Genomic DNA, 20,177 nt, shown 5'->3' on the forward strand with positions numbered 1-20,177 from the left:
AGACCAGACTGTTTCCACCAAACATTTTATTAATAAGCTCTTCCCTTTTTTTGGTTGAATTCTACCAACTTAAAAAAATATTTCCTATGAAAACATCACCCAAAATGTGTTATTTTAATTTTTATAAATGTTAGCTGTTATGTCTCTTTTCCTTCTACACTCCATGCTTACACCAAAACTATCTGAAAATGCTAAAATAAGTAAAATGTGGGATGTGTTCTTAGTTGTTCTGTATCCTGTATTAAGACACTTTACAAGTATAAAAGTTGAGAAGTAATTTATTTGTTCTTATATAATTTTCTACCTATCATAAATTAATTAATTTATGGCATTAAGTCATTTGCCATCTCAGTACAAGAATTTTTTTTTATTACAACTCTGAGATGATTGATTTAAAGTAGATGCACATTCAAATACTATATATGTGGCATATTTAGTATTTACCAAGCAGAAAAGAGTGTCTATGTTTGCACTTGGCAAGAGTATCTTATAGATAACTGTTCACCACTTTCAAAGCATTATTGTTGGGTAAGTTTTATAAAGAGGCTTTATAATATATGACCTTCCTCATCCAAAACCAAAAATAAATGAGGAATTAAAAATATGTTATTACAAAAGATGGTGGCCGGAAAGAAAGATGATGTGGGGGATAAGGTACAGCGCTATCAAGATGAAAATGCCTTTGCCTCATTCAAGATCTAGAATCTTAAACAAAACCTCATTTGATGAATTTAACTGGATTTTCTTCTCTGATTATGTTAAACCTCAAATTTACATACATTTTCTTTAAACCTTTAAGATGAACAGTTGTTTAAGCCATATGAAATTATTTAGTCCTTTATGTATCAGGCTTAACAAGGCTGATGATATTCAATGGAAAACAATGAAATAATTTACCTTTTAGTAATCATAAAAACTTTAACTGACTTTTATTACCTTCTTTTTGAGCATCCCTCACTAAAGCTTGTGATTTTTAATGTAAATAAGCACCACAGGGTAGTGGGCAGTCTCCTTCTCAGTTAACCTTCAGTACTCTGTACACACTGTTTTGAAATACTGTGGTGAAGTAAGGCCTTCCATCCTTCAGCAAGATGCTACACAGTGGGGGGTTGGCTGCATTGGAAGGGTCTTCCACATCCCAAATTTCAAGCATACTGCAACCAGGCCTTAAAAAAAAAAAGGACATATATATACACAATGCATTCACATCTAAAGGAAATGTGTAATTTATAAGGCATTTCCTAAATTTTAAGATTTAATTCATAAAGTCAAGATTTTAAAGTTATTTCCAAAGATATGAATTCAAAATTTAGCAACAATAAAATGAACAATATAAATGAATGAAAACAATACAAATGAAAGTAAGTACGCTGTATTTTCATGTCCCACTGAACCAAAGAATGAGATGTGTCCTAATAATAAAAGGCTTACTATACATTCAGAAATGCACTTAAAAATTCACTTTCAAAATGAAATATTTATTTGACTTTTTAAGTGGCATCATCATCCAGACATCACACTAAGTAGTGGAAAAAAAACCAAACCAAACCTGTTGCCATCGGGTCGATTCTGACTCATAGAGACCCTACAGGACAGAGTAGAACTGCTCCATATGGTTTCCAAGGAGCAGCTGGTGGGTGCGAACTGCCAACCTTTTGGTTAGCAGCTGAGCTATTAACCACTTCACCACCAGTGCAAAGAGACAAATTAAATGAAAGTTGAAGTAATTCCTGATGAATAAACTGACTTGGAGACACATGAAAACATATAGTCCAAGACAGGAAAGGGAGCTCTCATGCCAATTTTGTTCTCAATCCTTTCCTTTTTGGGTGGTTCTATGAGTGGGCATGAATGAGAGAGTATATCTCACTAGGGAATAACCCTGCAGAAGACTCATTAAAGTTAGGCAAAACTGGCTTCTGATTTTTTAACCATTATATTGAAGTATAAGTTACATACAACAAAAGCCACATTTTTCATGTGTAAAGTTTGGTAAGTATGGGCAAATGTGTGTAGTTACATAAGCACCACTACAATCATGACACAGAGCGTTTCTATCATCCCCCAAAATTCCCCTATGCACTTTTGCAGTCATTCCCCATTGCCCCAGGCAACCACTAATTGCCTTCCTATCGCTAGAGTTTTGCCTTTTCCAGAATTCCGAGTAATTAGAATCATACATCATGTATGGTTTTTTTTTTTTTTTCTGGCTTCTTTACCTTAGCATAGCAGCCTTGATGATGCAGTAGTTAAAGCACTGGGCTGCTAACTGAAAGTTCCGCGGTTTGAACCCAGCAGCCACTCTGAGGGAGATTTAGCAGTCTGCTTCAGTAAAGGAAACCTGATGAGGCCATTCTACTCTGTCCTATAGGGCAGCTATGAGCGGCAATTGACTTAATGGTTTTTTTTAACCTTAGCATGTTTTTGAGATTCATACCTTACATGTTATAATTTCTACAACTTCCACTGTAATTCAGTAGTTCTTTCGTTTTTATTGCTGAATAGTATTCCATTGTATGGAGATACCACAATTTGTTTATCCATTCACAAGAAGATGAACATTTAAGATATTTTGAGTGTTTTGGTAATTATGAACAATGCTGCTATGAACATTCATGGGCAAGGATTGTGTGGACAAACATTATAATTTCTCTTAGAGAAATACCTAGGAGTGGAACTGCTGGGTTGTATGGTTAGTTGTGGCACAGTGGTTAGTTTGCAACCAAAAGGTCAGCGGTTTGAATCCACCAGCCACTCCTTGGAAACCCTATGGGGCAGTTCTACTCTGTCCTGTAGGGTCACTACGAGTCACAACCGACTCGATGACAACAGTTTTTCTTTGGTGAAATGTCTGTTTAAACATTTAATCAATTTTAATTGTCATCTTATTATTGAGGTATGGGAGTTCCTTCTATATTCTGAATAAAAGTCCTTTGTCAGATTTTTTTAGATTTGAGGGATAGCTACTCAAAAATTGCTTAATATGGTGCACATATTTAGAGTGTACAATTTGTTAAGTTTTGACTTACGTATAAACCCATGAAACTATCACCACAAACAAAATAGTGGACATACGCATTGCTCCCAAAAGCTCTTTTGTAATCCCACTCTCTTGCTCCTGCCAACTCCTTCTCTCCCCAGGCAACCACTGATCTGCTTAATAGATTCGTTTGCATTTTCTGAAATTCTTTTTTTGACTAGCTTCTTTCATTTAGTGTAATTATTTTGCAATTCATCCATGTTGTATGTATCAATAGTTCATTCCTTTTTATTGCTGAGTAATATTTTATTGAATGTATATTCCAATAGTGCAGCCCTGGGGGCACAGTGGTTAAAAGCTTGCCTGATAACCAAAAGGCTGGCAGTTCGAATCCACCAGCTACCCCTATGGGGCAGGTCTACTCTGCCCTAAACAGTCTCTATGAGTTGTAATCGACTTAACAGCAATGAGTTTGGGTTGTTTCCAGTTTGGGGCTGTTACAAAGATAAGCTGCTATGAATATTCGTAGACAGTGTAAGTATGGTGTGGGTGTATGCTTTCTTTCATCTTAGGTAAAAGTAGGTATGAAATTGCCAAACTGTTTTTCAAAGTGGTTGTACCTTATTATATTCCCACCAACAGTATATGAAAGTTAGTTCCTCCATAGCCTCAGCAATATTTGGTATGGTCAGTCATTTTAATTTTAGACATTGTAATAGGCGTGTAAGGAACCCTGGTGTGAAATGGTTAAGTGCTCAGCTTCTAACTGAAAGGTCTGTGGTTCAAACCCCCCAGCTACTCTGCAGGAGAAAGACATGGCAGTCTGCTTCCGTAAAGATTACAGCCTTGGACATCTACTCTGTCCTATAGGTTCACTACGAGTGGAAATCAACTCAGTGGCAATGGGTAATAGGTATGTAGTGGTATCTCACTGCAGTTTTAATTTGCATTTCACAACTGACTAGTGATGCCGAGTACCTTTTCATGTGCTTATTTGCCATCTGTATGTCTTATTGTTGTCTCCTCAAATATTTTGCCCATTTGTAACTAGGTTGTTTTCTCATTATCATATGCTTTGCAAGTATATTCTCCCAGGCTGTGGTTTATCTTTTAGTTCTCCCACGGTGTCTAATTTTGATAAAGTCTTATTTATCAGTTTGTTCCTCTAACAATCATGCATATGGTGTTGTATCTAAGATATCTATGCCTAATCCAAGGTAATATCAATTTTCTTCTATCTTTTCTCCTATCAATTTTATATCTCTAGGTTTTACAGTTAGGTCTATGACTCATTGTGAGTTAACTTTTGTATATAGTGGGAGATACGAATTGAAGTGTCCTCCCCTCCTCCTTTTGTATAAAGATACCCAAGGCCCCTGGGTGACCCACAGTTAGCACTAGACCACAATCCTAAAGGTTGGTGATGAGAACTCACCCAGGGGGTTCAGTTCTTTCACTCTCAGAAGAAGTGCCAATTGTGTTCTTTCCATTTGGTTGTCTAATCCCAGGTCTTTGCACATTCCATCATAACACCTTGCCTTCTTGAGCCACCCTTTGAAATCTTCTGTTTGATTCTTTTAAGTCATCATTTCTTCCATTTGCTTTAGGTACTCTGTGCTTAAGAGCAAGTTTCAGAGTCTCTTCTAACATCCATTTTGGGCTTTTCCTTCTTTCCTGTCTTTTTAATGACCTTTTATTTTCTTCATATATGATGTCCTTCATGTCATCCCACAGCTCTTCTGAGTTTCAGTCATTAGTGTCTGGTGCATCAAATCTATTCTTGAAATGATCTCTAAATTCAAGTGGGATGTATTCAAGGTCGTATTTTGACTCTCGTGGACTTACTTTGATTTTCTTTTGCTGCAACTTGAACTTGTACATATATACATTAAAATTATGATGTTCCTGTTTTTTCTTTTGGAAGATGCCAATTTTTTCTAGTGTGGATGAGCAGGTTATTAGATATTAAAATTTCAGAACTCACTTTTTCTAAAATCTATTACAGCCAATTCCAAATTATCCACAGGAGAAATGAAAGCTCTTAATGTTAGACTTAATGCAACTAAGGAGAGCCCTTAACCAAGGAGTCTAAGCAAAGACCTGAAGGGATCCATTAAGCATATTAGAATTTTACCATTTTTAGAAACTGCAAAGTTCAGGAATTTCAAAAATTTTAATTAGAAATGTTCTTCTTATATGTCTTTTTGAGTTATATGAAACTTTCCTCATAAGTCTTATAATTCCAGTACACATCAACTGTACAAGAGGAATGCTAATATTTCACTTTGCTATAAGCTCAAATGTGTATTTCAAACATCTAATAAAAACTGTCATCGAAATTTGAAAAATTATGAAAAAAGGTTAAGTTTAATCAACAACAAAAAGATAAACAAATCAAAAAATGGGCAAAAAGCTTGGACAGTTCACCAAAGAGGATATTCAAATGGCCAACAATCACATGAAAAGATGCTCAATGTTCATAGCCATTAGGGAAATGCAAATCAAAACCACAATGAGATACCACTTCACCCCCATCAGAATGAAAATAATAATTTTTTAAAAAACAGAAAACAAGAGGTATTGAAGAGAATGTGGAAAAATTCGAACCCTCATCTATTGATGGCAGGAATACAAAATGGTACAGTCAATGTAGAAAACAGTTTAGCAGGCCTCAAAAGGTGGACATATGACCCAGCAATTCCAGTCCTAAGTATATACCCAAAAGAAATGAAAGCTGGAATGCAAACAGAAACCAATGGTCATTGCAGCACTTTTCACAACAGTCAAAGGTAGAAACAACCTAAATGTCCGTCAGCAGATAAATGAATAAAAAAAAAAGTGGTGCATATATACAATGTAATATTACTCAACCAGAAACAGAAACTAATATTTTTAATTTTTATTCTGCCTTAAGTGAAAGTTTACAAATCAAGTCAGTATCTCATACAAAAATTTATATACATCTTGCTATATACTTCTAATTGCTCTCCCCCTAATAAGAAAGCACACTCCTTCCCTCCACTCTCTTTTCGCATCCATTCTGCCAGCTTCTGACCCCCTTTGGCCTCTCATCCCCCCTCCAGACAGGAGACGCCCACATAGTCCCATGTGTCTACTTGATCCAAGAAGCTCATTCTTCACCAGCATCATTTTCTATCCCATTGTCCAGTCCAATTTCTGTCTAAAGAGTTGGCTTTGGGAATGGTTCCTGTCTTGGGCTAATAGCAGGTCTGGGGACCATGATCACCGGGGTCCTTCTAGTCTCAGTCAGACCATTAAGTATTGTCTTTTTACGAGAATTTGGGGTCTACATCCCACTGCTTTCCTGCTTCCTCAAGGCTTTTCTGTTGTGTTCCCTGTCAGGGCAGTCATCCTTTGTAGCCTGGCACCACCTAGGTCTTCTGGTCTCAGGCTGATGTAGTCTCTGGTGTATGTGGCCCTTTCTGTCTCTTGGGCTCATAATTACCTTGTATCTTTGGTGTTCTTCATTCTCCTTTGCTCCAGGTGGGTTGAGACCAATTGATGCATCTTAGATGGCTGCTTGCTAGCGTTTAAGACCTCAGACACCACTCTCCAAAGTGGGATGCAGAATGTTTTCTTAAAAGATTTTACTATGCCAATTGACTTAGATGTCCCCTGAGACTGTGGTCCCCAAACCCCTGCCCCTGCTATGCTGGCCTTTGAAGCATTCAGTTTATTCAGGAAAATTCTTTGCTTTTGGTTTAGTTCAGGTGTGCTGACCTCCCCTGTATTGTGTGTTGTCCTTCCCTTCCCCTAAAGTGGTTCTTATCTACTATCTAATTAGTGAATACCCCGCTCCCTCCTTCTCTCCCTCCCCACTCTCGTAAACATCAAAGAATATATTCTTCTCTGTTTAAACTATTTCTCGAGTTCTTATAATAGTGGTCTTACACAATGTTTGTATAATGCCTTCCAGATTCCTCCATGTTATGAAATGTTTCACAGATTCATCACTGTTCTTTATCGCTGCGTAGTATTCCACTGTGTGAATATACCATAATTTATTTATGCATTCATCCATTGATGGGCACCTTGGTTGCTTCCATCTTTTTGCTATTGTAAACACTGCCGTGAACATGGGTGTGCATGTATCCGTTTGTGTAAAGGCTCTTATTTCTCCAGGATATATTCTGAGGAGTGGGATTGCTGGATCATATGGTATTCTATTTCTAGCTTTTTAAAGAAGTGCCAAATTGATTTCCAAAGTGGTCGTACCATTTTACATTCCCACCAGCAGTGTAAAAGTGTTTCAATCTCTCCACAGCCTCTCCAACATTTATTGTTTTGTGTTTGTTGGATTAATGCCAGCCTTGTTGGAGTGAGATGGAATCTCATTGTAGTATTCATTTGCATTTCTCTAACGGCTAATGATTGTGAGCATTTCCTCATGTATGTATAAGCTACCTGAATGTCTTCTTTAGTGAAGTGCCTGCCTGTTCATATCTTTTGCCCATTTTTTAATTGGGTTATTTGTCTTTTTGTAGTTGAGTTTTTGTAGTATCATGTAGATTTTAGAGATCAGGCTCTGATTGGAAATGTCATAGCTAAAAACTTTTTCCCAGTCTGTGGGCAATCTTTTTACTCTTTTGGTTAAGTCTTTGGAAGAGCATAGATATTTGATTTTTAGGAGCTCCAGTTTCTCTAGTTTCTCTTCTGCATCGTTAGTAATGTTTTCTATACTGTTTATGCCATGTGTTAGGGCTCTGAACATTGTCCTATTTCTTCTTCCACAATCTTTATCATTTTAGATTTTATATTTAGGTCTTTGATCCACTTTGAGCTTGTTTTTGTACACAGTGTGAGGTATGCATCATTTCATTTTTTTGCAGGTGGATATCCGGTTATGCCAGCACCATTTGTTAAAAACACTGTCTTTTCCCCATTTAACTGATTTTGGGCCTTTGTCAGATATCAACTGATCATATGTGGATGGATTTATGTCTGGATTCTCAATTCTCTTCCATTGGTCTATGTATCTGTTGTTGTACCAGTACCAGGCTGTTTTGACTACTGTGGCGATATAATAGGTTCTAAAATCAGGTAGAGTGAGGCCTCCCACTTTGTTCTTCTTTTTCAGTAATGCTTTATTTATCTGGGGCCTCTTCCCCTTCCATATGAAGTTGGTGATATGTTTCTCCATCTCATTAAAAAATGTTGTTGGAATTTGGATAGGAATTGCATTGTATCTATAGATTGCTTTTGGTAGAATATTTTTACAGTGTCAAGTCTTCCTATCCGTGAGCAAGGTATGTTTTTCCACTTGTATAGGTCTCTTTTGGTTTCTTGCAGAAGTGTTTTGTAATTTTCATTGTATAAGTCTTTTACATCTCTGGTAAGATTTATTCCTAAGTATTTTATCTTCTTGGGGGCTACTGTAAATGCTATTGATTTGGTGATTTCCTCTTCGATGTTCTTTTTGTTGGTGTAGAGGAATCCAACTAATTTTTGTATGTTTATCTTGTATCCCGATGCTCTGCTGAACTCTTCTATTAGGTTCAGTAGTTTTCTTGAGGATTTCTTAGGGTTTTCTGTGTATAAAATCATGTCATCTACAAAAGAGATACTTTTACTTCTTCCTTGCCAATCTGGATGCCCGTTATTTCTTTATCTAGCCCAAATGCTCTGGCTAGGACCTCCAGCACAATGCTGAATAAGAGTGGTGACAAAGGGCATTCTTGTCTGGTTCCTGATCTCAAGGGGAATGCTTTCAGACTCTATCCATTTAGGATGATGTTGGCTATTGGCTTTGTATAAATGCCCTTTATTATGTTGGGGAATTTTCCTTCTATTCCTATTTTGCTGAGAGTTTTTATCATGAATGGGTGTTGAACTTTTTCAAATTACCTTTCTGCATCAATTGATAAAATCATGCGATTCTTGTCTTTTGTTTTACTTATATGTTGCATTACATTAATTGTTTTTCTAATGTTGGACCACCCCTGTATAAAAAAAAAAAAATACCTGGTATGAATCCCACTCGGTCATGGTGAATTATTTTTTTGATATGTTGTCGAATTCTATTGGCTAGAATCTTGTTGAGGATTTTTGCATCTATGTTCATGAGGGATATAAGTCTGTAATTTTCTTTGTGGTATCTTTACCTGGTTGAGAAATGAATTCTTGATGCATGTCACAATATGGATTCTTCTTGAAAACATTATGCCAAACAAAATAAGTCAATCAGAAAAGGACATGTTCTGTTCACTTCACTTACATGAAATAAAAAAATATATAGAAATTAAAGCTTATAAGTGGTTACCAGAGGTGGGAGGGAGGGGGAAGGGGGAGTATTTGCTAGTGGGGCAGGGAGTTTACATTACTGGTGGTAGAAAGATTGGGAGAATGATAGGGATAAGCGTTGCACAACATGAAGAGTGGAATCAGTGTCATTGAATTATGTGTGTAGAAACTACTGAATTTAGTGAATGTTTTGCTATATGTATTTGCACCACAATAAAAAACAAGTTTAAGATGGTAAATTAAAACAGAAAACCAGGATACAAAATACACTATAAAAAAACCAAACCAAACCTGCTGCTGTCGAGTTGATTCCAACTCATAGCAACCCTGTGGGACAGAGTAGAACTACCCCTAGGGTTTCCAAGGAGTGGCTGGTAGATTCAAACTACTGACCTTTGGCTTGCAACCATAGCTTTTAACCTCTGTACCACTAGGGCTCCAAAATTAGATTCCTTTTAAATTATAGTATTATTTTACTTCTCTACTTGAAATGATTTTAATTAAAATACCGGGGGTAACATTTTGATGGAATTTATTCATAATAAGTAGTCCCTGGATAGTGGAAACTGTTAAGGCCCTTGGATGCTAACCAAAAGGTTAGAAGTTTGAGTACACCCAGGAGAGGCAAAATATCAGCCATTGAAAACACTATAGAGCACAGTTCTGCTCTGACACACATGGGGTTGCCAAAAGTTGGAGTCGACTCAATGGCAACTAGTTCTGTTTAAGGAAAAAAATTCTTAAAAATCAGGACTACATAATAAACCGAAACCTTTCTGACTTAAAAATATACCATATCATATATCACGGACATAATACTCACTTAGTTCTCACAATACACCATGCCTCTTCTAAAATGTAATAATTCACATGTAACTCCAACAATTTATCTCTCACTTCTTTGGCGGATTTTCGACTATATGTGGAATAAACTATTTTTGTCCGGGCCCTTTAAATTCAAACAAGAAGTTAAAAGATTTTAAAGTAAATAATAGAATGGACTAAAGAAAATTTGCTAGCAAATTAAAATCTCAGTGCTTACAGGATGAAATGTTGATATATATGACTCAAAATAGCAGAAATTACTTCAGGATAGCAGTTTCCTAATTCCTACTTATTTTTTGCAAGTGCTAAAACTTACAGCAGTTTGAAATGTTCATATATGGCTAGTTAGGGTATAAATTAGTTTAGCGTTATACTGGATGGCAGGATAGTAGCTCAGGACATGAAGTTTCCTCTGCATAATTCACAAAATAATGTGCTCACGGAGTAAGCCTTGACAGAGGCAGAATGTAGTGAAAACATAGATTTCCGTAGATAATTTCATATACAGAAGCTCTGAAAAACACATGTTGAGGCTGAATGTAGTAAATAAAACACTTACACAATGGGCTTCTGTATTAGGGCAAGAGGAAAAACCACCTTAACAAAAGCTCGAGAACAGGAAGAACTGTGGTATGACAGGTGACTTGGCACTAAAGGGAAGTCCCATGAAATTCTGATCCACTTACATATTAGATGTAACTTAAGATTTCAAGCATGTAGGATGCCCAACCCTCATAACTAGATATAAAACTAAAAATAATTTAAAATGTCACTCCTAACAATAGATTACTAGAAAGAGCAAAATAATTTTTAAAAGCCCGTCATTTAAGAAAAACCAAAACTTCCAGATCTGAATAGAAACTGGAGCTCTCACAATCAGTTACCAAAAGAACACCTTAAAAGTAATGTAATTTTTCTATGTTAAAAAAAAAAAAAAAGCCAGTCATATAGTCACCAGTAAGATCTAGGATGGCTGCTTAGCTCAGGGCTCGTGGAGTCTAGAGCATGACTGGTTTGGCAAAGTGGAAACCTGGGCCAAATTCACGCCACCTCCTATTACTACTACTGAGGAACTTTATTGGAACACACACACACACACACACACACACACAGGCTACTGATAAATATGTGACATATTTTTCTCTTTGAGAAAAAGGATTTTTACTTTTTTCAGTTTCCAGAGATTTATTAAGCCAGCTCAAAGTGAACAGATAAATATCATAATTTCTGGACTGTTCTGATTTTTTTTTACTTTCAGCATGAATATAAGTATGGTGTATATAAGTATGAATATAAGTATAAGAGCGTGTGTGTGTGTGTGTGTGTGTGTGTGTGTGTACAACATTTTCTCTATCCCTAAAAATCAGCAGTAAGTGAGGCTGGTGGAAATATTTAATTGGTTGCCAACCTCAAGTCTGCATCCTCGTAATGTGGGTGATTGACAATGGGGTGAAGCGTGGACAGTTTGATGCTGGCCATTGTGGGCATGGCGCCTGCAAAAACAGCATCTGAAAAACAAGGACATACTTCTTAAAAGAACATTTTAAAGGAAACCAAAAGTTAAACTAACCCATAATATTTTAACCAAAATCACAAAGGATGAAACATATTTAAATGATAACCATTGAATTCATTCTTTTTGTTCATTCAGTAGTAATTAATTAAAAAATAACAGTTAACTTTAGTTGCATGTTAGTGCCAGGAAGTGCCAAAAATTTTTACAAAATCATCTAATTTGCACAACTATTCTGTGAAGAGGGTTCTATATTAATCTTATTTACAGATAAGGACACTGAGACATGGTGAAGCAGCTTACCCACCTGCACAGCTGAGAAGTGTCAGAGGTCACCACTGTAAACACTTCACCACAGCCTCCTGCCACGTTCAAGCGCTCTGCTAAGAGCCGGTACTACCAAGGCACAGAGGACTAGAAAGGGTCATAGAATTGTATATCTTACTCCAATAATTACAAATACTAGGAAAGAAGAGACTTATAAAGGGCAAGTCTCTTGCCACATTGTTTTAAGTGATTTTTAATGGATTGTGAATTATAAGCCTGAGGACATGTTGGGATAAAGCAAGGTGTTCTTCCCTCAGGTTGTTTTTAACTATTCATAATTCGGTTTTCTTAGTTTCCATTTGACTTTATATAATTTAGGTATTTCACCAAATCATTTCATTACCTAGTAATAGTGCTTTTGGGATAATCAAACCAAACCCACTGCTGTCGAGTCAATTCCGACTCATAGCGACCCTATAGGACAGAGTAGAACTGCCCAATAGGGTTTCCAAGGAGCGCCTGGTGGATTCAAACTGCCGACCCTTGGGTTAGCAGCCCTAGCGCCTAACCACCACACCCCCAAGGTCCCCTTGGGATAACGGCTCGCATAGTTATACTGCCCTTCGGTAGCAACTAAAATCCACTGTCTGCCTTCAGTTTCAGTTTTGTCTCTTGGAAGACCAAAAGACCAAGCGCTCGCTTCCTGCCAGCCTTGTGTAATAAATGATTATATAATTGTGAAGGTTATTATCATTTTAAAACAGCACCATAAAGTTAGAAAAGTTGGTAATAAGAATAAGGCATGTTATTCAGATTTGCTGTAAATAATTTACTAAGCATTCTAAATGTATCTTTCAATGAAAATATCTTTATATGCCTTAAATTTGGTAACATGTTATTCAGTTAAGTAGAAATGTCTGTTATTGAATGATTCAATAATTAATGATAACAAGCTGTTAGGCTAGAGTGGGGGCTCTCAACCCGGGGTGATTTTGCTTCCCAGGGGACACTGTTAATGTCTGGAGACATTTTTTGGTTGTCAAAACTGGGGGAAGGAAGTGATCAAGAGATCAAGGATGCTCTCAAAGCCCCCACAATGCACAGGACAGCCCCACTACAAAGAATATCTGGCCCAAAATGTCAAGTTGCTGAGGGTGAGAAACTGTGGGCTAGAGCGACCCAAAGCCCAGGGTCAAGATCATCCAGAAGAAATTCGGTATCTGTTTCGTTGGCCTTTCTAGCTATGATCTTGTAACTCCTACCCAAGTGATAATGTGATAGGGTGACTGTGGCCTACCAAGGGGATTAGTCAGTTTTTCCTTAAAAGAGAGCCAATTTCAGAGCAGAGGGGAGAGGTCCACCACTATCAAGGAAGGAGGGACCAGCAGGAGACACCTGGTAGCAGGAGATGGTGAGGTGGGCTTCCTGGCCCACAGACAGAGAAAAGTGAGTGCCTTGGGCAGAGACTGGAGGCCAGGGAGAGGCGTGCCTGTGAGCATGGCTGCAAAGAGGTTATCCTGATGGAAGAACTGTATCTTGAGTGTTCCTGAGCCTGAACTGTAACTGTTACTTCCCTTATAATAAAGCCCATAATCTTGAGTATGGTCTATGAGTTCTGTGTGGCCACCGCAATGAATTATCAAACCCAGCAGAGAAGTAGAGAGTGCTATGTGAGGGATGGTTGGTGTCAGAACAAAGATGGCCGAGAGAGGAGCCTTGCAATGTTGATCTTGGTTCTCCCTCCCCCTTGTGGGGTTGGAGGAGGTGAGAAACCACCTCCAAGTCATTTTTACACCTGTCTAGCAAGAGCTAGAACCACTGAGGAGATATCATTTATGGAAGAACGAGGGAGAGAAATACTACCTGGCTTCTCCTTTCCTCTTGGTTATTGTTATGTGCCATCGAGTTGGTTCCAACTCATAGTGACCCTATAGGACAGAGTAGAACTGCCCCAGAGGGTTCCCAAGGAGCTTCCGGTGGATTCAAATTGCTGTCCTTTTGGTTAGCAGCCAAGCTCTTAACCACTGTGCCACCAGGGCTCTTTCCTATTGGTAGGAAATATATGTGCACTACTCCTTGGAAACGGGCAGTTCTACTTTGTCCTATAGGGTCGATATGAGTCAAAATCGACTCGAAGGCAATGGGCTGGGACTTGGAAAGAATAAGATATTTTTCTATGAGTATACCTAGAAAAAGGTATCTCCTGTGACTCAATAGAGTCCCACGGGTATATAGCTTGGTGAGTGGACCATGGGCTGGATTTCAGCTCCCACTTGTCCTTTCAGTTTGGTACTTATGTATAGTGCACAAACTATACAACCTGAGATGGTGAACCTGAATACACTAGCCCCACCCATACCATGAAACTTCATGTCACTTTTACTAAATATGTGGTAACCATGACAGAGCTTTCAATAGAGGAATGAAAAAGAGAATAAAACAGACCCATAAGAAGACTGAAGAAGAGGCAGCTGAAAATGAAGTTAGAGTTTATACGAGTTATCACAGAAGAAGCTGCCAAATGTAAGCTCTCTCTACCAAGAACCCAAAACAAGCACTGAACCAGTGAACATCATAAGAAAAGATTTAAAAAGCAGGTATATTTTAAAGCTTTGGAAAAAACAGCTGTAACTAGAGAGAGGCAAAGGAGTGCAAAGGGAGTGCCTACCTCCTGCTCCTGCAGGGCAAAAGTCATTTGGGAATTAATTTCAATTTTTTAATTAGACTAGCAGCTCTAAGTGATGAGGCACCATTATCCACACCCTTGAAAGCCAAAGATCAAATATCTGAGTGGAATCTTATAAAGATTTACCTTAGTTAATGATAGCTAATTAGTAAAATGCTGTCTATCAACTAAGAGAGAAGAACAAATCAAATCCAGGAGTCACAAGATAAATTCAAACACACCACAATGAAGAATTTCTGTCAGAGAAAATTACTGAAGTTTTGGATAAGACTGTATGTAAACTACATATAGAAAGTATTAGGAAAAAAAAAAAAAACTGTTACCATCAAGTCAATTCCGACTCATAGCGACCCTACAGGACAAAGTAGAATTGCCCCGTAGGGGTTCCAAGGCTATAAGTTTTTACAGAAGCAGACGGCCACAACTTTTTCCTGTGAAGCACCTTGTGCATTTGAACCGCTGACCTTTCGGTTAGCAGTCAAGCACTTAACCACTAAGCCAGAAATGATTGTAGAATATACTTATTCTCTGGAAAGCTATTTAAATATAAAATAAATACATATATGCTTGAGGTAGTTTCAAATAGAGACAGAATTTTTTAAAAAGGAAGCTACAAAGAATATCTTGGAGTATTTAAAGTGTGATTTAGATTAACCTCTTTGAAATAATTTAGAGAAGAAAACAGAATGTCCAAGATTCTAACCACTTTGTACCTGATTGGTTTTACATACAGTTAAAACAGGTAGTTAGCAATGACTGAAGTGATACAAGTGCCAGTAAGTTCCTAGCAACCAAAATTATCCTCTCCAATGGCCTATTTCGAGATGTGAAATTTTGTCATTAAAGATTGATTTCTTCAATTTATTCCTGTTCTAGTTAAAACACAATAACGATCGCCGAGAGTTATAGCACATGACTTGTGAACAATCATTAATTCCTTGGTGATGATTAAAATTATTTCTGACAGTTACCAAAGAAGAGTTTAAAGAGGATAAAAAATTATCTTTTGAAAGGATTTGGTTGGACACTGCAATGACCAAATCTATGAGGGTAAAAATGACCACATGTGTGTATATTTTAAAATTTCTATGTAAGTTTTAGAAACCCTGGTGGTGTAGTGGTTAAGAGCTATGGCTGCTAACCAAAAGGTAGGTAGTTCCAATCTACCAGGCACTCCTTGAAAACCCTATGGGGCAGTTCTACTCTGTCCTATAGGGGTGTTATGAGCTGGAATCGACTTGACAGCAGTGGGTTTTTTTTGTTGTTGTTGTTATATGTTATATATTATAGATTTTATGTATTATATATATAAAATGATAACTATATAAGTATGTAATATATATAAATGTGGGTACACATATGTAACTAAATAGCTAGATACCTGGTCTGGTATTGTATTTGATCCATTGTATAAGTTCTTCTTGAGGCAAATTATTAAATTCTCCTATTATGCTCCACTGATTATGTAGATTTGCACAACCTTGTATTGACATCACTGTTAGAATGCCAAAGACAACATTCTCAAAACGAACTCTGCAAAAAAGCCAGCCAAAGAGCTGAAATGAAAGAAATCATTTGTTTATAATTCATTTACAAACCATTTATTTATAATTTGTGAAGAGTTTTTTTTTTTCTATAGTCAATAATAAATCATTACCTTGCTACTTAAGCTAAGGTAGATTAAATCAAACCAAACCAAACCTGTTGTTGTCAAGTCAATTCCAACTCATAGCGACCCTATACGACAGAGTAGAACCGCCCCATAAGGTTTCCAAGGAGTGGCACAGTGATTAAAAGCCTGGCTGCTAATCAAAAGGTCACCAGTTTGAATCTACCAGTTGCTCCTAGGGAACTCTATGGGGCAGTTCTACTACATCCTATAGGGTTGTTATGAGTAGGAATAGACTCGATGGCAATTTCTTTTTTTTTTTTTACTCTAGTATTGGAAGAGCACTTCAGGATAGTTTTGATAGGGCAAGAAATTCTTGCACAGACCTGAACTCCAAATGACTATGTTTGTGGAAAGAATACTAACAGTGTGAAAAGTATGCCTCATCATTTGTCATTGAAATATCAGTTAAAATTTAAGAATAATTTTCAAAGCTACTTGTAGCTGCTTTGCTTATTCTATAGTGGATCATGAACTAACATTTTAAATCATTTCAGTTATTTAAATAAAATCATTTAGTGTTTTTATATTTTGGATTACTCAGCAAGGCCATGGTAACTGCACTATAGTTGCTATAGTTATAGCTACAGGAGAATGAATACCTTACCCGTCGAGAGCAGATCAAGGAAGCCATAATACACATGTGAGGTGTCAAAAACAGCTTCAGCCTCATAATTAAAATAGCAAGGGCAGTAAATGCTAAAAACTGCAATGTGTGAAAAACCAGCTATAAAAACACAAATAAAATGACAGTTTCACTTAATATACTTAAAAATTAATAACTATAAAATGCAGTAAATTGAAACTATTATTGTTCATTAGGACAAGGATCTTTTCACTTAGTAATGAGTATATTAATGTTTATTAATTCATTCATCAAAGATTTATTGAATGCCTACTATATGCCAGGTACTGTTCTGGGTGCTTTGGCTACAACTGTGAATGAAACAACAGTGAACAATTTCTGCCCTTGTAAACCTCACATTTTAGTATCTGCAGTAGAAGAGACAGACAATAAATAAATATAAATAAATAAAACCACTATCTAATTTATTACTGTTGAAAAACCCATTGCCATCGAGTCAATTCCAACTCACAGCGACCCTACAGGACAGAGTAGAACTGCCCCAGAGAGTTTCTAAGGAGCACCTGGTGGATTCCAACGCCGACCTTTTTGTTAGCAGCCATAGCTCTTAACCACTACACCACCAGGGTTTACCTAGTCTATTAGAAGGTGGTAAGCATGATGGACAAGAAAATGGAGCAGGGAAATGAGCCTGGACAAGCAGGTATGGTGTGGGACCATAGGTGGCAGTAGTGCCGATTTTAAGTAGCACCATCAGGGTTGACCTCATTGAAAACATGACATCTGAGCAAAGACCTTATAGAAGTAAAGACGTGAGTTGTAGAAACTTAAAAAAATATGGAATGTTTTACAAATTTGTATGTCATTCAGTCAGCAACAGAAATTATAGCAGAACATAAACTACGTTGTTTTAAAAACAGTGGGATTATATAATTATTTGTACTAATCAGTAGGGCGTCCTATTTTGATCAAGATGGGGTTCCACTGACCAAAGGTTTCAGACAAAACTTTTCTGACATACGTTTCCATAAACTGTCAGCTAATTCCTCACTAGAAAAATGAACAATTTGGACAAATAATTCATAGAACAGAAAGTAAGTGGTGACTAAATATCCATGCTCTAACAGTCAAACAAATTAAATGTTAAATATAATGAAATATCATTTTAATTTATCAAATTGACAAATAAATTAATAATGAGTTTAAGAGAGGATGCAGTGACACAAACTTTGAACAAGTAAATTTGTACCCTTCTGTAATTTAGCAATGTTTATCAAAACTCTAGAAAAGAGCCACATCTTTGATTTATTAATTCCTGTTCTAGGAATTGAACATAAGTGAAGTGTCAAAGCACAAAGATGGCGCTACAAAGATGATCACCAAAGTGTCTTTTTTAACAAGCAAAAATAGAACACTAGAGTGTGCAATATACAGCATAAATAATTAAATTATTTTTGCATTTCTACAGGTGTACAGCTGATAAAAATAAATCACAGAGTAAAAGATTATTTAATGTCATGGAAAAGTGTTCAGGGCATAAAACTCTATCAACAATATTAATTTTGTGGAAAATTCATACAAACACACATGGGGGGGTAAGGGGGGAGACTGTAAGAAAATATACCTAAAAGTTAACAAGGGTCATTTCTGAAAGATTTTTCTGCATTTTCTAAGTTTTTAAACATGTCATTTTTATCATCAGAAATATCAAATTTTTAAAATTATACTAGGCATTATTGTAAGCGCCTTTTCCCCCAGAAGATGTTATGTAACTTAGTCAACACCACAGTCAGTAAGTGGTAGAACTAGGATCAGAATCCAGCCTAGCTCCTGAGTCTATGCCTTTAATCACTATGCATACTTCCTGTCCAACACAGCATAGTCTCTATTAGGCTGTTAACATGACGTATACAGACCCCAACATACGTAACTCAATTTTCTCAAAAGAACTAATTTTTCCTCTAAATTCTGTATCACTTAACTCCTTCAATAGAATACTTTCATACTGGTTAAGATACCTTCAGCTGTATGTCATAGAAAACCATTTGGCTATAAGTAATAAAAGAATGTTGTTTGTGACAGAAAACACAAACTTTAGTGACATAACACAGAGGATCAAATATAAACTGATCAAATAACACAAGCTTAGGGATCAGAGAAAAAAGTGAAGACAGACAGGAACGACTGTCAGGGATAAAACGAGGTATGAATGGGTCTAAAGGGCAATTCGGGGAGGTGGGGGGACTCTCATTTTATCTATCCCAGCCCATCTTGGCACTAGTTCCTTATAGAAACAATGACATTCTGGCAATAAATAGTGTTCATAACTTTTTCCCTTTCTTTTCTTTCCTGTAAATTACTAAGTACTCCTTCACTGATTTCTAAGTCCATGAAATAGAAAAATTGGTCAAAAGATACTAAATTTGATGGAATAAATGAATCCATATAAATACATTAAATTATGAGGAAAAATTACAACAGAATAATTCTTTAACACCTTTAATAATCATGTCAATAGGATGGTAACCCAGGGGGTTATTTAAAGCGAGTTGAGGGGTGAAGATCGTCCCCGATTCAGAGGATTAGCAGAAATCAAGCAATCTAGAACTTGCACACTGGTGATAAAATTATCCTAGTGAATCCTCATCTAATCATGAAATGAACTGGAATTTATAGCTTATCACGTCCAAACATTGAGTAGCACCCCCTGTACTCCTGCCAGGTTTTATGCCTTGTATGCCCTTCTATCCCTAAATTGAACAGTCTCTGACTCCTAAACCACGTGAGAAGAGAGACTTATCAGGTGAGAGTCAAAAGTGGGAGTTGTTGGATAAGAAGCCAGTTTCTCATTCACTGCACTACACTGAAATTTTTACCATTTCCTTCCATAAGATCTACAGTTTTTAGAATTTTAAATCTCTCATCTTCCTATACATCTGGAGTTTACCACTCTCTTTAGTCTAAAAAGATTAAGAGATTTCATATCACTGTCCTCCTGTTAGTCTCCTGGATTTGTGCTTTGCCTTTTAAAAAACCATCTGCTTTATTGCCGAGAAACCTGAAATATCTAAAACTAAGATCTGGTTATACTTCCTCGTGCCTAATAATAAAGTCCAGAATGAGGTCCGAATTCTTTGCATACAAAGCCACCAGAGTCAGAACCTTGCTTTCTTTTTCAATCTCATCTGCTGCCATACTGATTGCCTGTAGCTGTGAACATTAACATACTGCTTCGTGCCTTCTTTTCACAGGTACATCCTCTGACCTTGGTAATCTCCTATTCCTCCTTTAAAGTCATATTATAAAATATTTCCCTGACTATCCCACCCTTGCCACACAGATTTAATCACTCCCCTTCTGTGCTACATCTGTTATCTTGGTGTCCTTTTA

General features: G+C 36.9%; 1 protein-coding gene across 1 annotated transcript in view; it reads right to left on the reverse strand.

Annotated features, from left to right (window-relative positions):
• Window positions 1-648: 648 nt before the first annotated feature.
• The window catches only part of DPY19L2 (dpy-19 like 2), a 122,788-nt gene continuing 103,259 nt past the window's right edge, over window positions 649-20,177 (reverse strand). Inside the window, exons 18-22 of the mRNA XM_064290136.1 lie at window positions 16,809-16,928; window positions 15,914-16,088; window positions 11,475-11,574; window positions 10,065-10,190; window positions 649-1,166 (exon numbers count right to left, since the gene is read on the reverse strand). Of these exons, the coding sequence (XP_064146206.1) occupies window positions 1,016-1,166; window positions 10,065-10,190; window positions 11,475-11,574; window positions 15,914-16,088; window positions 16,809-16,928 (672 nt within the window). The 3' untranslated portion in view covers window positions 649-1,015. The remainder of the gene's footprint in view (window positions 1,167-10,064; window positions 10,191-11,474; window positions 11,575-15,913; window positions 16,089-16,808; window positions 16,929-20,177) is intronic.

The sequence above is a fragment of the Loxodonta africana genome, chromosome 8, assembly GCF_030014295.1.
Source record: "Loxodonta africana isolate mLoxAfr1 chromosome 8, mLoxAfr1.hap2, whole genome shotgun sequence".
In the NCBI taxonomy this organism is placed as follows: domain Eukaryota; kingdom Metazoa; phylum Chordata; class Mammalia; order Proboscidea; family Elephantidae; genus Loxodonta; species Loxodonta africana.